Genomic DNA, 18,691 nt, shown 5'->3' with positions numbered 1-18,691 from the left:
CCTGAGACCATGGTCCCAGCCCTAAGCCACAGTAACTTGGTCCCTCAAGGTATCTGGAAATATCTAGGAAGCTTCTATGACTCTGCCTTTGTCAAGTTGTACTGTCTGCCCCTATATTATGTGTTGTCTTTCCCTTCACCAAAGTTAACACTTCTCTACTGTCTAGTTAGTGATTTCCCCTCTCCACCTCTCCCCTCTCTTGTAACAATCAAAGATTGTCTTTTTCTGTGTGTAAGCCTTTTCTTGGGTTTTTATAATAGTGGTCTCGTACAATTTTTGCCCTTCTGTGATTTACTTATTTCACTCAGCATGATGCCCTCCAGATTTAACCATGTTGTGAGATGTTTAGCTGATTCATCATTGTTCTTTATTGTTGCATTGTACCAAATCACCTTTGAAGAATCTCTAAAACTGCTATCGTTTTTAATGATCCTCCAAGCCTTATCATCAAATAAAATTCCCTGAAATGTGAGTTCCCTTAGGATGCCATTCTATATTCATATAGCCTGCATATTCCTTTCTCCCCCCAACCACAACATCTAGTAGAGTATCTTATATACGTTGGTGTTGTTAGGTGCCATTGAGTTGGTTCCGACTCATAGCGACCCTGTGTACTACAGAATGAAACACTGCCCTGTCCTGAGCCATCCTCACAATCATTGTTATGCTTGAGCCCGTTGTCGTAGCCACTATGTCAATCCATCTCGTTGAGGGCCTTCTTCTTTTCCGCTGACCCTGTACTTTACCAAGCATGATGTCCTTCTCCAGGGACTGATCCCTCCTGACAACATGTCCAAAGTATGTAAGATGCAGTCTCGCCATCCTTGCTTCTAAGAAGCATTCTGGTTATACTTCTTCCAAGACAGATTTGTTCTTTTATATATACAGTTCCTTTTATATAGAGGATGTCATATGTATAATTCAAATATTTATTTTGACTGAAAAAATGTTTTCCAGTAACTATTGGGTCACTATGAGTCAGAATCGACCCGATGGCAATGGGTTTGGTTTTTTGGTTTGGTACCTTATTATGTCTTAAGATTTTGACTGAGAACAATAATAATATATTTTTAATTTGATTGTAAACATGGATGAACCTGAATGTAAATACTTTGCAGAACCAAAACGATTTTTTAAATAGAAATTTTTCATTTAAACTTATCAGGAAAAGAAAAAAAAAATGACAAAAAAAAACCCACATAATTATGCTTCTACCATGTCAACAAAAACTAAATAAAACCTGCTGCCCTTGGCAAAAATATTTTTTCCTGGTTCAATTTACTTTTCTATGGTTTTCTAATAGTCATAGTTTCAAATTCTTTCATCGGTATCTCTCATGGGAGTTAACTCACCATTTGTGAAGAGAGGTTCAGGGAGTTTTCTGAAGAATGATTTTAGTAAACTGCTTATCACGTTCAAATCTCGCCATTTCTAGGTATGCAAAATAGAAACGAGGTATTTTTGGAGTCAACCATCACAAATGAAAAAAATTGGAGCAGTTTTTCAAAGAGAAACAAACTTACATCATCTTGTGTATCAATATCAGCCATTCCCTTGTTGAGTTCTTCCTGCATACTCGAGATGGCCGCATTATTGCCAGGAACTCTATAAATACCTGTATATTCAAGACCTCTTTCTTCAACTAATTTGCAACATATGTCAACTATTAATGGAATATACTGCAAAACAAGAAATAAACATTGTATTTAATATAACACAAATGTTTATATTTGGCTGGCAGTTTTTTACATCACAGCTAAAAGGCCCTTTCATCGAAAAGGCCATCTATAAATTGCTATTATGTCATGGAGACGAAATAAAGAATAGAGACAGTGTAGAGCTTTGAATAGATAAAACCAGCAAGAGAGATTCAAGCCAGTGGGAAAGGAATAAACAGGCCAAGACAGAAAGAGGAGGGCCTACAGGGAAATAAAGTCTAAAGAGGAAATGATAACAAGTAGAATGTGGGGAAGTTTGAATAAAGGGGAATAAACTAAAAAAAAAAATAAAGTAATACATCAGAAAAAAGCATTATAGATAAATATATGCCACACACTCTTGCAGGTAAGAAATGCTTAGGGAAACTAAGGTTTGCGAAGAAGAGGAAAATATGAAACAGGCTGACTCTCTCTATTATCTGCAAGACCGTATACTCGTTGCCAGTGACTTGGCTGCAACTCATAACGACCCTATGCAACAGGGTAGAACTGCCCCACAGGGTTTCCAAGGAGCAGCAGGTGGAATCAAACTGCCGATCTTCTGGTTAGCAGCCGAGCTCTTAACCGTTGTGCTACCAGGGCAAGATCGTATATTCAGGTCCTATCTTTTGGTTTTTTGTATTGTGATTACAACGGAATTAATGACTTTAGGAAATCCAGTGTTGTCTCCTACCCGATTAGTATGAGCTGGGGGGCAGTCGTCCAGTCTGACACCAAACGTTCCCGTAGCAGTAGGCTTTTTTTCAAATGTCTTCCTCATAATACTTGGAATACCTTTTCTCCATGTGCCTTTGTCTTTTGGGGGACTGGTATCATCTTTTGATTTTTATTAGAAATAAAATGACATAGTATTTAAGAAAATGGAAACAAGAGTGTTTAAAGTATGGCTTTAAAAATCTTCATCCATATTTACATAAATTAGAATCCTGTAATATAAATAATACATCCTACATTTGTAAAAAATATTGTATTATATTCTCTTAAGATAGCATTCCTTTTAACCTTCCATATAATTTAATAGGTATCAATTATATTCCTTTGCCCTTTTATAATCTGTATCATGATTTTCTTTAATATTCAAGAAAATAATATCAAGGTGTCATCTTCATAGTGAGATTTTAGCAAGAGGAAATATAATAATTTTATCTCAAAATGATAGGACCTGGGTCCTCTGAGTCATTCAAATTTGTAATGTTTTTGATATAGATGTATGTGCAGTATTTTCCTTCACTTTGTCTTTTTAACAAACGCTGGTGTCTTGGATCACACCTTAAAGGGAAAGGCCCAGTTAGCTTAGTCCTGGCCTATGGTGATCTTTGAACTAGCTGACACTGAGCCTGGATCAGTAGAAATGGCAGGGAAAACCATTAAAGTACTTTTAAAAATCTCAGGTTTTAAATCATTTTATTTGTTAAATCTATTCAAGAAAGCTAACATCAGTACCTTTACTGAGGAGTTTCCTTTCTGACTCTTCCTTTGGAGAGTGTGGACTTTGGGTCTTTGGCTCTGACTTCGAACCGAGCAAAGTCTGCCTGATGCTGAGACTCTGGCGAGGTGTTTTTGGCAACTGTTCTGCTTTGCTGCTGAAAGAAATGAACGTTCCTTAAAAATTACCTATTTTACACCCAACTTAAACTGTAGGCATGGTAGGATTCTCACCTCATCAGACTATTATACTCTTTTATTCTCCGACTAATTAGATCCCTGTTGGTAACTCCAGTGTCCTGCAGAATAAACAGAAAGTTAGATTAGGAAGTCAATCCTAAGCATAAACAGTGAGCCCCACTTTTTTGAGGCTTTCTATTGTACTACTTTGCTATTTCAGTACAAACACTATCCTTTACTCAATGTGGAACGCTATTCACAATCATCATGCTACAAATGTCCCCTACCGCCAAGAGTGTTCTATTTATTTTCTATACACCTACAATACCTAACATAACGCCAGCAAATTACAGGTGTTCATACTTACTGAATTGGTCTGTCATATTTAATAAAGGATTGGGAATCAACAGAATGTCAGTTTTTTCTCTCACTAGTACCCGAAAGAATGATCACCATTTAAAAATAATACAATTGGATAAAAGATGGGCAAATACTGCTAGGATATGTTAATGATTACTCTGTAGGGGCAGTGAGATTGAGGGTCAATTGGTATCAGAAATGGCAGTTAGATTATGAGATAAGAAAAGTTCAAAGCTGTTTTAACTTCAATAGGGTAGGTTTTATAATACTCTATATGGTAAACCTAGAACACAGAATAATGATTTTTTTCTATAGACACCAGGGAATCCCTGAATGGCGCAAGTGGTTAAGCACTCGATGATTAGCCAAAAGGTTGGTGGTTTCAACCTCCCCAGAGGCGCCTTGGGAAACAGGCCTGGTGATTTGCTTCCGAAAGGTCACAGCCTTGAAAACTTTACGGAGCAGATTTACTCTGCACACATGGAGTTGCCAAGAGTTGGAATTGTCTCAACAGCAACTAACGATGACACAGACCCAAATTATACATTGGCCTGGGTCCACATTTTCTTTTTTGCTTGTCTCATTTTGACTACAGTGAATGACAAAACAACTTACAAACAATACGGATTTTGGAGTCAAACAACCTTGAATTCAAATGGACTATTCCACTTCCCAGCTGAGAAATCTTACGGTTAAGATCTGGAATAAGACTGCCTGGGTTCAAATCCTAGCTTTGATACTTATTGGCTATGATGATAATGGCTGACGTTAACTAAACGCTTATTATCTGCCAGGCGGTATGCTGAATTCTTCATAAGCATTATCCATTCAATCCTCCAAATAATCGTATGTTTCACAGGGGAAGAAACAGAAGCTTATGAGGGGTAAGTAACTAGCCACAACTGCATAGTTAGTAAGTGATAGAGCAATTAAATCTAGGTCCTTCTGAGTCCGGAGCATGAGATCTTAGCAATTACACTCCACTGCTATGAGTCAGTGTCCACTTGAGGGCAATGGTTTATGGGCCCAATAGAATGCCTGGCATACAGCTGCTTATTAAAGAGGAATGCCATTGAACTGTCACGGCTAAAACCTACATCCAAGTAATTATTCTTCCTGATTAGTTCACCAAAATTCAGCTCAGGATGCTTTATAAGTGGGTGGTTGTGGAACAAAGGCTACATGATAAGGATCAATGTTAATTTTTAGCCATAAAAAAGGCAGGATGTAAACTACCAGAGAAAAGGGCAAATCAGTCCTCCTATAAGTTTTCATAATTTGAATTGGACATAATGGAAATGATTAAGTTAAAGAACATAATTTACATGACCCTTCAGCTAATGTAGGTATTACTATGTACTGTGAGCAAGGAAAACAAGCTTTGTGCTTTTTTGTCCTAACAATGGGCACAAAAGGTGAGAAGAACGTGTGAAAAAAACTATTAACGATATGAAAAAAAGAAGTGCTCAAGCTAAAAGCTAGGCTTAATCATTGCTGGATTTGCTCAGGAAAGTTTATGATATGTACACTTACAGAGACTCCCTTTACTATCAAAATTCCTGCTGTAAACATATGTTGGTACTGTAAGCCAGAAATTCTCAAGTCCCTAAACGTTGTTCTTCATTTAAAAAAAGAAACAAAAACCAAAAAATCTGATTTTTGATAACGCAAGTTTTCTTAGAAACCAATTATTACCATAGGCTATCTTCTATTTTTGCCTGTGTCATTCCACTGGCAATAATCATAATACTCTTATCTCCTTGCATTACATAGTAATTTGTTTTGATAAGCATTTCACCATAACTCATGCCCTACAACAATCCTGTTTTTGAGCTAAGAAAACAGACATGGCATTATTTATATATAAAGGCAATGGCCAGGACTAGAAACCTAGGTCTCGTCATCTGTGGCTTATTGCTTCTGAGAAGGTATGAAGAGTATATGAATAACCTGTCTTTCTAGTTCAGCAATGGAGATTTTCCAATAACTGGGAATCATACAAGTACATTTTTCTTTTTGATCACTGCTATTTTCTAAATGAAAATATAAATATAGCATACTTTTTTTTTTTTCCCTACAAAATGATAGAGCAGATTCTTTGTCTTCTTAAGGAAAAGGTGTCAGTTTTCACCACCCACATTATTTTGAACATATACCTCTTCATTTAGGTTGCTACTCTCCTGGATAGTCTTGATCCATGCTAACATATCATCTCTGTCTTCAGCTTGAAAGAGGCATTCACAATCTGATGTGGTAAGTCGAAATACATTCTTCCTCTTGGTCTCGCTGTAAGAGATGTCTATTAAGCACGCGTTAACACTGATGGGTTGCTCTTCCTCAGATGGAGTCGTCTGCTCTCTTTTGTCTTTGTACAAGTAAAGCGAATGGCCCCGAAGTACAACATACATCTGCTTCCATGGCCGAATACTTCCACCAACTCGCTAGAAAACATAAAACAGTTCTTGAATACATAACGCTTGGCTAAATCTTCGTGAGAGGACAAGCAGATTAAGCAACACTGTTAACATGCATAAATGTATACCTCATGGAGCAGATGTCTAATTTATATCAATTATCTGTTCATTAAAAGAAGAAAGATAAAAATTGTGGACAGTTAATCAAATTAGGCTATGTATTCATATCGAAGTCAAGGATAGTGAAACCCTAACCTTAATTTAGCTGGGAAAACAAAACAAAGCAATTAAAATAAGTGTAGTAAAATGTTAATGGACTAGAAAATTAAAAAAAAAAAAAAAACTCAAAGTGAGAAAAAACTTGAGTGAAAGTAAGTCTAAGACAAGTCTTATAGTATGCAAATGACAAATACTACATACCAAAAAAAAAAACAAAAACCAAACCCACTGCCACCGAGTCGGTAACAACTCAGCGACCCTAGAGGAAAGAACAGAACTATCCCACAGGGTTTCCAAGGAGCAGCTGGTGGATTCTAACTGCTGATCTTTTGGTTAGCAGCCAAGCAGTTAATCACTGTGCCACCAGGGCTCTAATACTACATAAAAAACAAAAAAACAAACCTATTGCCATAGACTCAATTCTGACTCAAAGCAACCCTATAGGAGAGAGTAGAACTGCCCTGTAGGGTTTCCAAGGAATGCCTGCTGGATTCGAACTGCAGACCTTTACGGTTAGCAGCTGTAGCTCTTAACTAATATGCCACCAGGGCTTCCAAAAACAATATACACAAATGATGAATTAAAGAATTAAATTACCAAAGTTCACCAGCTTTAAATGGTCAAGCAACAATATCCACACCAAGGTGGGTTTTCTTTAAAATTTTAAACTCTTATGGCAGTATTAAAATTTTCTTCTAATTTAAATGTTCTAAATTTCTGTAGCATGAGAAGCTTTATGGTGAAGTTTTTATGGTATTGTAAACTACCTAGTGGAGCATATATCAACATTATTATAGCCATTTATATAACAATATTTATAAAATAAAACAAAACTATAAAGGCAATTTAAAAGAATAAACTGGGACTAAACAAAAATTCTAAAATTATTAACATGGAGAACTGCTTCTTAAAGGGCTACTCTGTGATAGCCTCTGGCTAATAAGCTATTTAATAAGAAAAGCAGAGTTCCTTCTTAAACACTGATTGCTTTTCACATTGCCCAAATATAGGACAATATATTCGGTGTATAGTTGATACAAAGGATGAAAAGTATGAAGTTAAATCAACGATTAGAAGTTTTTTAAAAAATAATTTTTCCTTTTCATAGAACAAGATATTTCTAAATGATTTTTTTTTCTACTCCTTAATCTGGATATCTTACCATTTTACCTATATTGACTTTATTTTATGCCTTATTTATCAGAGCCTGTATTTCTGAGGTTCACAGTAGCTGAGAAAATACACTACCTTGCCCTTATCGGTGACAAGTGGCCGAAAATGGAGCCACCCTTCCTTGGCAGCATCACTGAAAACCTCTGAAGAGGAATCTTTTCTGGACCCAGAGTCTTCTGATGATTTTTGGCTATCTACGATCTACAGAAAAGGCCAATAAATCAGAGTAAAATATAAACATTTTCCTTTATAAATACTTGTATTTTGGAAATGCTCTACTGAAAAGTCTTTTACTTAATGTTCCAAGAGCTATTTTTGAAAAATTCTAAAGTTTTATCAATTACATTAGTAAAATTTCCAGTCTTTTTTTTTTTTTAAATATGTGAGTTGACTACTGTCATTTATTAAGTCATCAAAAGCAACTTTTTAATCATTAAAAACAAAACAAAACAAAACAATTTCCCTGCTCTTAAGGAGTGAATATTGTAGTGGGAAAAGATCACTATACCAAGAAACAGCTAGTTGTCATGAATGCCATTTAGACAATGAAAACAGCAAGATGAAAGAACAAAGGACTGACTGGCAACTATAAATTAGTGATAAATCTCTCTGAAGAAATATCTTTTAAGTTGAAATCTGGAATTGAAAAAAAAGAAAAAAAGGAACCAAGTATGAAAGGTAAAACCCACCAAAAACCCACTGCCTTCGAGTCAATTCTGACTCATAGCAACCCTACAGGACAAAGTATGAAAGGTAGGGGGGTTGAAAAGTCAGGGAGAACATATAGCTAGTAAACATATATTTATCATTGTCATGTTAAATGTTCGCTGTTCAGTGTAAGTGTGGAAAAACAGCTAACTGTAAACTGCATAGGCCTTTTAGGTGATGGTAGGAAGTGTGAAGGGAAGCTATTAAGTGTTTAATCAGGGGCATAACATTATCTGATTTTATTGTAAAAGATCACTTTGATTGTGGAGAGTGGATTATAAAAGGACAGGCATGGAAACAGGTGTTACTGTGGTAATCCAGTGAGGGATGACAGTGGCTTGGGTCACCAGAATGAGTGAAAATAGAGAGAAATGTAAAGATTCAGGATACTTTTTGGAGTAGAGTGCACAGGATGTGATATTGGGGGAAAGGGAAAAAGAAGACACAAGGCTAATTCCTAGAGTTTTGGCTTGAGCAACTGGATGGATGGAAGTGGATTTAGTGAGAAGAGGAAAACTGAGGGATAAAGTTTGGGGTTAATCCAAATCTATTTGGCCATGTTAACTTCAATTGCTTATTAAAAATTCAAATGAAGATGTCATATGGGTCGTTAAAATGAGCTGGAGTTTGGGGTAGAAGTTAAGGCTAGCAATACAGACTTTGAGAGGAAATCAGCATAGATAGAAAACAAAAGAGGGGTCACAACAAGCCCAAGTCATTCCAACATTTACATACTAGGCAGAGGCAGAAGAGTCAGCAAAGGAGACTAAGAAGTCCTAGAGGTAGAAGGAAAACCAGAAAAGGGTGGTAAATGGGAAACCAGCAGGAGAAAGTGTTAAAGGAAGGGAGTCAGAAATTGTTTTGAATACTACTGAAAGGTGAAATAAATTAAACACTGAAGTGACTATTAGTTTTAGCAATCCAGATGTCACTGGTATACTTGGTATGAGCAGTGTCATCCTGATATGTGTGGGCTGAGACAAAAATGTGATGTTAGGAAGTGGAAACTATAGATAGTTTTTTCAAGGGGTTTTACTCTAAAAAATAGAAGAAAAAATGGGAGTAGTAAATAGAAGGGGATGTAGATTTGAGGGAGGTTTTTTTTTTTTTTGGTAAATACAGGAAATAGGAGAACATTCTTATATATGCTGAAGAATGAGCCACTGGAAAGAGTGATATTGCAGAAAACAGAAAGTGAGAGGTGATGGACTCTGAAGAAAAGAAGTGGTTTTTGGTTTTTAACAGGATAACCTTTCAAGTAAAACAATATTTAGGATCAGGGTAAGGAGGGCAGAAAGCGTGTGCATAAATGCAGGTGACTGATATTTTGGAGATGATAAAATAAAGGAGTTCCTGTCTAACAGCATCTTTTTTTTTTTCCAAAGAAGTATGAGGAAAGATTGGAAGAGACAGGATAGAGGTAGATTGTGAAGGAGAAAAGGATATGAGATAATAACTTTGAGGAGAGAAAAACAAACATACAACGAAATGTGGAGGATTGCTGGGCAGTTAGATTTTTTTTGTGTTGAACTGATAAAGTGAGAAATATCAGTACAATTGTGTGTAAAGTATTACATACTTGATGAATATATTTAGAAATTAGAAAATAACATTTTATACGTAACATTTTTCAAATGTACCTGCAACTTATAAAATAAAAGGTGATGACATTTAAATATTAAATATCTAATGGGTAAAAGGAATACATCCCTATGATAAGCTACAGTAAACTACAGTAAATAGAAACATTTATTATTTGCTTTATATTTTTAAAATATTGAATACGAACCTTGATTCCCTTCAGGCTAGTTACATGCTTAAAGGACCTGTTGGAAAGGAAGTATATAAATATTTGTGATAAATGCATAAAATACCTTGAAGATGTAAGAACATTTGAATTTTACAACTAACCTTTCATTAGTAGGCTGATAGTCATCATTATCATGTTAAATGTTCATTGTTTAAGGTAAATGAGAAAAACAGCTAATTTTACAAGTATTTAAATTTTTGATTCAATGACAGAAGCTTTCCCAGTTGACCTGATAAATTAAAACTTTCTGCTTTAAGTGTTGGATTTTCTTATCCTGCTTTTAAGAGCCAAGAAAAAGCTACTCAGGCTAAACACTGGGCTGTGTATTATTAGTTAACCATAGTTACAGCGCTATGCTAAGGACTCTCACAATTTAATAATGATTGACAAGTTGTTGCCTTTAACAGTCAGATACAGAGAGAATGGCATGCCTGCGAGCACCCAGCTTGTGGATGCTCTGAACCGTAAATCCGGCCTGAAGAGCATTACTGACGGTCACAGCTTACCGCTCCCCCCTCTCCAACCACACTCTGATTGGTTTCAATAAGGAAAATTGCAACTGTTGCCAACGAGAAGGCTTAGGCTTTCAGAAGACAGGTTCACATTAAGAAAACTATTAAAAATAATTTAACATTATTAGAGGACAACTATTTTTTTCTTTTTAAAATTCAAAATTCACCTAAGGAACTTAAGCTTTTAAGATGAAACTGAAGATGGCATCGTCCTCTCCTCTCAGATCACCCCAAAACAACGAAGTAGTAAGAAACAAATACGCAAACTCAATTGTCAACAACATCAGGTGATGTATGTAATTCTGAACTATAATATATGAAGAAAGGTGGCTGAATATAGTTAAAAAAAAAAAAAAAGGAAACCACTGCTTGCGAATCTCAAATTTCAGTGCACTGTTCTCTGAGAGATAAAAACCAACCATCCCTTTTTTGAAGCAATCCGAAAGAGGGTACTGGAGCTCATGACAGGAACGTCATTTGTCACCATGCATATCAGGGAAGGTGAAAATGAATGAGGAAACATACAGACCTGCCATCTTTGCAGCAAGCACTGAGTAGTTGATGTAGGGCAAAGCAGACTTTGAAATATGGCAGTACTGTAGTTGCTGACATCTTTTAGTGAGGGAGAAGTAATGGCTAAAGAAGCAAAGGCTAAAATAGCTCACAAATCCTGTATCATTAGAAAAATCCCTGCTAGCCTGCAACAATGCCCTGGCTGCACCTCACACAAACTTCCACCCAATAGCTGGTTCAGGAAGAACTAATTAGGATATAAATAATCAAGTGGAACCAGCAGAGGACCTATACAAAGATATTATAATAAAAAAGACAAGTTGCTTTTGATAGAAAAGTTCAGTTTAATATCATAAAGATATCAATATTCCCTAAATTAACCTGTAAATTAAACATTATGTCAATGAAAACATCCATAAAAATTTAAGAACTAGAAAAGCTGATAAAGTCCAAACAACAAAATAAAGAAAAACCGCCAGGAGAATTCCAGAAAACAAAAATAAGAGGAATAGCATGACCAGATAATAAAAATAATAAAGACATTATAAAAATCACTGTAATTAATTAATAGAATCTGGTGTGTATGAATTTTTTTTTTTTTTGGTGTGTATGAATAGACATATAGATCACGTGAACAGGATACAGCCTAAAAATAGAACTAAATACGTGAAAGAATTTAATATATGCTATGGATTGAACTCTGTCCCAAAAATGTGTGTCGCCTTGGCTAGACCATGATCCCTAGTATTGTCTACTATTTTGTGATCTGATGTGATTGTTCTACTGTTGTAAATCCTACCTCTATGATGTTAATGAGGCAGAATTAGAGGCAGTTATGTTAATGAGGCAGGAAGACAAGATTAGATTGTGTTTTATGTCAATCCCTTTTGAGGTAAAAAAGAGAGAAACAAGCAGAGAGACAGGAGGACCTCATACCAACAAGAAAGCAGCACTGGAGCAGAGTGCATCCTTTGGACCCAAAGTTTCTGCTCTGAGAGGCTCCGAGACCAGGGGAAGATTGATGGCAAGGGTCTTTCGCCAGAACCAACACAGGGAGAAAGCCTTCGCCTAGAGCTGGCACTCTGAATTTGGACTTCTAGCCTCCTAAACTATGAGGGAATAAATTTCTCTTTGTTAAAGCTACCCGCTTGTGGTATTTCTGTTACAGCAGCACTAGATAGCTAAGATACCCAGTAAAACCCAGTGCCGTAGCTAAGACAGTATATAAAAATGTGTTATTAATCAGTGGGGAAGAATAACTTATTCAATAGATGCTTTTTGCACAACTGAGAAACACTGGAAAATATAAAGTTGGCTCTTCATTTCAACCATTAGAATAAAGTGAGAACCAAAGCTATACATATACCACACACACATATCCACAAAAGAAAAACACAGAAATTGGAGAAATAAACATGGAAGAATTTTGTTATAATTCTGAAGTAGCTTTTTCAGTATGACTCAAAATCCAGAGGCCATAAAAATTTGTAATTTGGTCAAAAATTTTTAAAATTATTTTTGCATAGTTAAAGGAAATAAAGAAAACCAAAGGAAAAATACTGAATTGGGAAAAGACTTGGAACACTTATCACAAGAAAGAGCTAATTTCCTTTGTATAAAGAGCAAACAGAAGTCAATAAGAAAAATCAGTAGGAAAATGGGCAAATGATATGAAAAACAGTTCACGAAAAAAGAAATACAAAAATCTCTTAAACGTATTTCAATAGTAAGAAAATTTCAAATAAAACTACAATAAGATAAAATATCAAAGTTAAATAATATGCTGTGTTCAATTGGGTAACGCGCAGACTGTACACTGTTGGTGGGAACGAGGCTTGGCATAACTTCACCGAGAGCGATTGGTTATGCATATTAAAACTAAGAATACACGTTCCTTGACGTAACAATACTGTTTTCAACTATGCATGTGCTAAATAACTTATGCACAAATATAGTCACTAAAGTATTGTTTGTGGTACCATAACATGTGACCAATCTAAATGTCTATTAATAGCATATTAGTTAAACATATTATGGTACAACTATTGAATGGAAAATTAAACAATCATGAAAAGAATGAGGCAGAAATATATGCTCTGAATACTCTCCAAGATATGAGTTCAAGTGAAAAAAAGCAAAAAAGTGTGTATAACATCTATCATTTGTTTATAAAAATCATAGATATATATATATGAGCACATGAAGCATGTATGTGATTTTATGCATACATTATCTGTATAAAAGAAAACAGTAACACAGTTACGCCTGAGAGTAGAACTGTGTGGCTAGAGGTCTAAAGTGGGAGGTAGTATTTAATATGTATATATTTTGTACCATGTTTATGTATTATTGTTGTTGTTAGGTGCCATCAAGTTGGTTCCGACTCTTAGCAACCCTGTGTACCACAGAAAGAAACACTGCCTGGTCCTGTGCCATTCTCACAATTGTTGTTATGCCTGAGCCCACTGTTGCAGCCACTGTGTCAATCCATCTTGTTGAAGGTCTTCCTCTTCTTTGCTGATCCTCCACTTTACCAAGGATGATGTCCTCCTCCAGGGAATGGTCCCTCCTGATAACATGTCCAAAGTATGTGAAACAAAGTCTCGCCATTCTTGCTTCTAACGAGCATTCTGGCTGTACTTCCAAGACAGATTTGTTCCATGGTATATTCAATACTCTTTGCCAACACCGTAATTCAAAGGCATTGATTCTTCTTTGCTCTTCCTTATTCATTGTCCAGCTTTCACATGCATATGAGGCCACTGAAAACTTCATGGCTTGGGTCAGTCAGGTGCACTTTAGTCTTAAAGTGATATCTTTGCTTCTTAATACTTTAAACAGGTCTTTTGCAGCAGATTTGCCTAATGCAATATATCTTTTGATTTCTTTGCTGCTTCCATGGGTGTTGATTGTGGATCCAAGTAAAATGAAATCCTTGACAACTTCAATATTTTCTCTGTTTATCATGATGTTGCTTATTGGTCTAGTTGTGAGAATTTTTGTTTGCTTTATGTTGAGGTATATACAATCCATACTGAAGGCTGTCATCTTTGATCTTCATCAGTAAGTGCTTCAAGTCCTCTTCACTTTGAGCAGGCGAGGCTGTGTCATCTGCATATTGCAGGTTATTTATGAGTATTCCTCCAATCTTGATGCTGCATTCTTCTTCATATAGTTCAGCTTCTCAGAGTATTTGCTCAGCATACAGATTGAGTAAACATGGTGAAAGGATACAACCCTGACACACACCTTTCTTGACTTTAAATGACACAGTATCCCCTTGTTCTGTTTAAACGACTGCCTCTTGGTCTGAGCACAGGTTTTTGTATTACTGATTTTTAAAAACTAATTATTATTTTTTAGTTTTAATAAAATATGCTACCATGTAAAAACTTTGATTTTATTTTTTTTAATTTGGATTTCTAATGTCATAATGTTAGAGATTATAAAAGATATCATTAAATTCAGTATTTACATGTCAAAGTCATGCTGAACACCCATATACAAATATTTAATATGGTATGCATAGGACTTACAATTTTGCATCTTCTCTGTAATCATCCAACCCCTCATCATATGATTTTGATCTTTCTGTCTTTGAGCTGGGCTGGCCATCCAGGCTGGGAGGTCCAACAGATTCTGTAATTATAAGTCAGCATTTAGACAGTTACAAGTGGTTTCCAGGTTCTTTTAATAACGAGAAGATTACAGTGAATCACACTAATCTAAATGGAATACTGAGAATGAGATACAGTTTACATAACATTCATGCAAACATACCATGGTCATGTGAGAGCTGACGTCGGATTAAAGGGGCTGATGTTGTGAGGCTGGGAGGAACCGTTGCTATAGAAGGTACTTGAGAGGTAGAGGCTGAGATGACAGCAGAAGCAGGGATATGTGCAATATCATGATCAATGCTAGGGCTAGTTGGTTCATCTGTAAGATGAAATGAAAAATAAATATTGGAATGTTAAATGACCTAGTTATCAATAATAACAATAATAAAATTAATAACCAATAATCATTATTAAAGGAACCAGGTAAAGATTCTAACCTTCATTGCTATAGGACCAATAAATGACATATTCGGTCCGTTAAAAAATCTACATATATAGTTAATATTCTAGTAATTCCCAATAATTCTGAGAATATGGTATCAGAAATTAAACGAGTTGCTTCTTTTACCAGCCAATTAATTTCTTCACCAACTGATGAGATACCAAAATTTAGAGACATTCAGAACTGAATCTATCAAACCAGAACAATCATCACGCACCATACTGAAAGACTTACTCCCACCCCTCACACACAGCATATCTTCAATTTTCATAGAAAAACAAGAAAGTACAGTCGATAAGCCACCAGGAGAAGTTTCGTATTATCCCAGTCGGTGCTAGTCTATCTGGCACTTTTGTGCAAATTAGAAGCAAGTACCAAGTTTCCCGGCATGGGCCCTCACCAGGAGCAACCCCCGTCTGCCCCCTCGAGCAGATGTTCTGGTGCCCTTATAACCCAAAACACCAAACCCACTGCCGTCGAGTCGATTCTGACTCATAGCAACCCTACAGGACAGAATAGAACTGCCCCATAGAGTTTTCAAGGAGCGTCTGGTAGAGTCGAACTACCGACCTTTTGGTTAGCAGCCGTAGCACTTAACCACTACACCACCAGTGGCTAAGTAACCACAGAGCATACTAGGTACTGGTACCACTCTAAATATTTTACATATATTATTCCACTTAACACTTATGAAATCCTATGAAGTAAGTACTATTATATATATGAAGAAACCAAGACACAGACAGATTAAGAAACTTGTCTACAATTACAAAGTCACAGGGTCAGAATTTGAACCAAGACCATCTAACACCAGAGGTCCTGCTATGTAACTATTAGTTTTTCAAATTGGTGAACATAGCTTTGTTTAAAATTCTTACTCTTGTTAAAACATCAGTGGTTTACATTCTAATATTTTAGGCCAAAAGGATGTAATTTAATAGGATGCCAGAACTATAATCCTTCAAATTAAATGTCCCAAACCTCAGAAACCATCATGTAGCCCTTTAAAGAAAATACTAGAATGATGAAACAGGGTTTTGATTCCTTGATTTAAAAGGTCAAACTATTTTAATTTTGACCAAGTTCTAAGATTGCTCTGTCATTTCAATGATCAGCATTTTAATCAAGAAGGCTAATAATGTTACAAAATTAAACGATTCTATCTTGGCTAACATCAGTAAAGCCTGACTATCTTGTTTATTTCCTATGTTTTTCATTTTTTTTAAAGTAGCTCTTTACATTTTAGCAATAGGAAACACTCTGAAAGTTTCTATCTCTTTGAATCAAGATTACTAAATATATGACAAGTTTAGAAGGCGCTTTGTAAAATGAGCTTGGTTTTAAGGAATTGTTCTCACAGTTGACAAAATTACTCTAGAAAGAAGCATGTACACAATGTAGTTCATATTTTATAATTATCCTTGAGAATAGTTTTATACAACTCAGGGAAATCAGGCTTTTTGGCATAGACATGGTAAAATAATCAGTTCCTTGACAAATTTTTGCTTTTTTATTTCACTTCTACTGGGAACAATTGAGCCTACTCTCTCTCCAGATTACAGCATAATAATTTAAGGCATGTTAACTCCACAAACACCCATGGAAGCAACGGCCGAGAAATCAAATGATGTATTGCACTGGGAAAAACTGCTACAAGAGATCTGCTAAAAAACAAAGATGTCACTTTGAAGACTAAAGTGAACCTGACCCAAGCCATGGTTTTTTCAACTACCTCATATTAATGCGAAAGCTGGACAATGAACAAGGAAGACCAAAGAAGAATTGATGCTTTTGAAGTATGGCTTTGGCAAAGAATATTGACTGTACCATGGACTGCCAAAAGAACAAACCAATCTGTATTGGAAGAGGTACAGCCAGAATGCTTCTTAAAAGCAAGGACGGCGAGTGTTCATCTCACATACTTTGGACATGTTATCAAGAGGGACCAGTTCCTGGAGTAGCGTATCATGCTTGCTAAAGCAAAGGGTCAGCAAAAAAAGAGGAAGACCCTCAACAAGTGGCTGCAACAATGGGCTCAAACATAACAATTGTGAGGATGGCGCAGGCCTAGGGAGTGTCTTGTTCTGTTGTACATAGGGTCTCTATGAGTTGGAACTGACTGGACAGCACCTATCAGCAACAATCATAACACTATATCATTTACTCATTAATTACAATGATGGATAAAGCATATATTGTAAAAAAAAGTGGTAAACTTCCACGAGCTGGGAGAAATGGTGACTAATATAAAATTACATACATAACTCCAAAATAGCAACAGTATTCATCTATCTTTTTTACTAAAAATATGGGAATTGAATAAACTGTCTTTGTTCCAACTCCTACGAGACAGGACATTTACTGCAAATGACCTAAAAAGTCAATCTATACCTCAAATAAAATGCATGTTTTAAAAATCTCTGACATTTTTCCTTCTCCTTAAGGAAAAGTAAGATAAACTATTGCTAATGTATTCTCTGTCTTAAAGAGAAATTCAAATCTTTTTATTTGTCTTCTGACATACAGGTTATTGTTAAAAAAGGTGTTGTCAAATAGGTTCTGACTCATGGCGATCCTATGTACAAGAGAATGAAACACTGCCTGGCCTCGCACCATCTTCACAATTGTTGCCATAACAATGAGTGAGGCCATTGTTGCAGCCACTGTGTCAATCCATCTTGTTGAGGGGTCTTTCTCTCTTTCGCTGACCCTTTACTTTACCAGGCATGATGTCCTTCTCCAGGGACTGATACCTCCTGATAACATGTCCAAAGTACATGAGACAAAGTCTTGCCATCCTTGTTTCTAAGGAGCATTCTGGCTGTACTTCTTTCAAGACAGATTTGTTTGTTCCTCTGGCAGTCCATGGTATAGTCAATATTCTTTGTCAACACCATAATTCAAATGCATCAACTCTTTTTTGGTCTTCCTTATTGTCCAGCTTTCCCATGCATATGAGGGAATTGAAAATACCATGGCTTGGGTCAGGTATAACTTAGTCCTGAAAGTGACACTGTTGCTTTCTAACACTTTAAGGAAGTATTTTGCTAAAGATTTGCCCAATGTAATACGTCATTTGATTTCCTCACTGCTGCTTTCATGGGCATTGATTGTAGGTCCAAGTAAAATGAAATCCTTGACAACTGTAATCTTTTCTCTGTTTATCATGATGTTGCTAACTGGTCTAGTTGTGAAGATTTTTGTTTTCTTTATGCTGAAGTGTAATCCATATTGAAGGCTGTAGTCTTTGATTTTCATCAGTAAGTGCTTCAAGGCCTCTTCGATGAATCCTGTCCACCATGGGTGACCCTACTGGAATTTAAAATACTGATGGTATAGCTTCCAGCAACACAGTAACATGCGAATCACCACAATACGACAAATGGACAGATGAGCTGTCGTCATGTCAACTAGAACGGCTAAATTTTTAAAAAGACTAATAACACCAACTGTTGGTGGGAATATGGAGAAACTTTGTCATTTATTGCTGCTAGATAACAGTGCATATTATAATTAAAGCTGCTATGAACATTGTTGTAGAGGTGTTTCCTGTGGACATATATTTTATTTTTCCTAAATTCTTACAAGTGGTCTTAA

General features: G+C 36.0%; 1 protein-coding gene across 6 annotated transcripts in view; it reads right to left on the bottom strand.

The window, feature by feature from the left end:
* Positions 1 to 18,691, bottom strand: part of ARHGAP21 (Rho GTPase activating protein 21) — a 284,877-nt gene that overhangs the window by 10,987 nt on the left and 255,199 nt on the right. For 5 of the 6 annotated variants that reach the window (XM_049881816.1, XM_049881818.1, XM_049881815.1 and 2 more), the window contains 10 exons: positions 14,813 to 14,971; positions 14,569 to 14,671; positions 9,987 to 10,023; positions 7,565 to 7,690; positions 5,840 to 6,124; positions 3,378 to 3,442; positions 3,162 to 3,301; positions 2,392 to 2,534; positions 1,524 to 1,679; positions 1,353 to 1,431 (listed from right to left, as the gene is read on the bottom strand). In XM_049881816.1, the coding sequence (XP_049737773.1) occupies positions 1,353 to 1,431; positions 1,524 to 1,679; positions 2,392 to 2,534; positions 3,162 to 3,301; positions 3,378 to 3,442; positions 5,840 to 6,124; positions 7,565 to 7,690; positions 9,987 to 10,023; positions 14,569 to 14,671; positions 14,813 to 14,971 (1,293 nt within the window). The remainder of the gene's footprint in view (positions 1 to 1,352; positions 1,432 to 1,523; positions 1,680 to 2,391; positions 2,535 to 3,161; positions 3,302 to 3,377; positions 3,443 to 5,839; positions 6,125 to 7,564; positions 7,691 to 9,986; positions 10,024 to 14,568; positions 14,672 to 14,812; positions 14,972 to 18,691) is intronic. The other variant, XM_049881819.1, reaches the window with a different exon arrangement.

This window comes from Elephas maximus, chromosome 4 (assembly GCF_024166365.1).
Source record: "Elephas maximus indicus isolate mEleMax1 chromosome 4, mEleMax1 primary haplotype, whole genome shotgun sequence".
NCBI classification, from domain to species: Eukaryota; Metazoa; Chordata; class Mammalia; order Proboscidea; family Elephantidae; genus Elephas; species Elephas maximus.
Note: the sequence above shows the minus strand (reverse complement) of the source record. Positions and strands in the feature narration are given on the sequence as shown.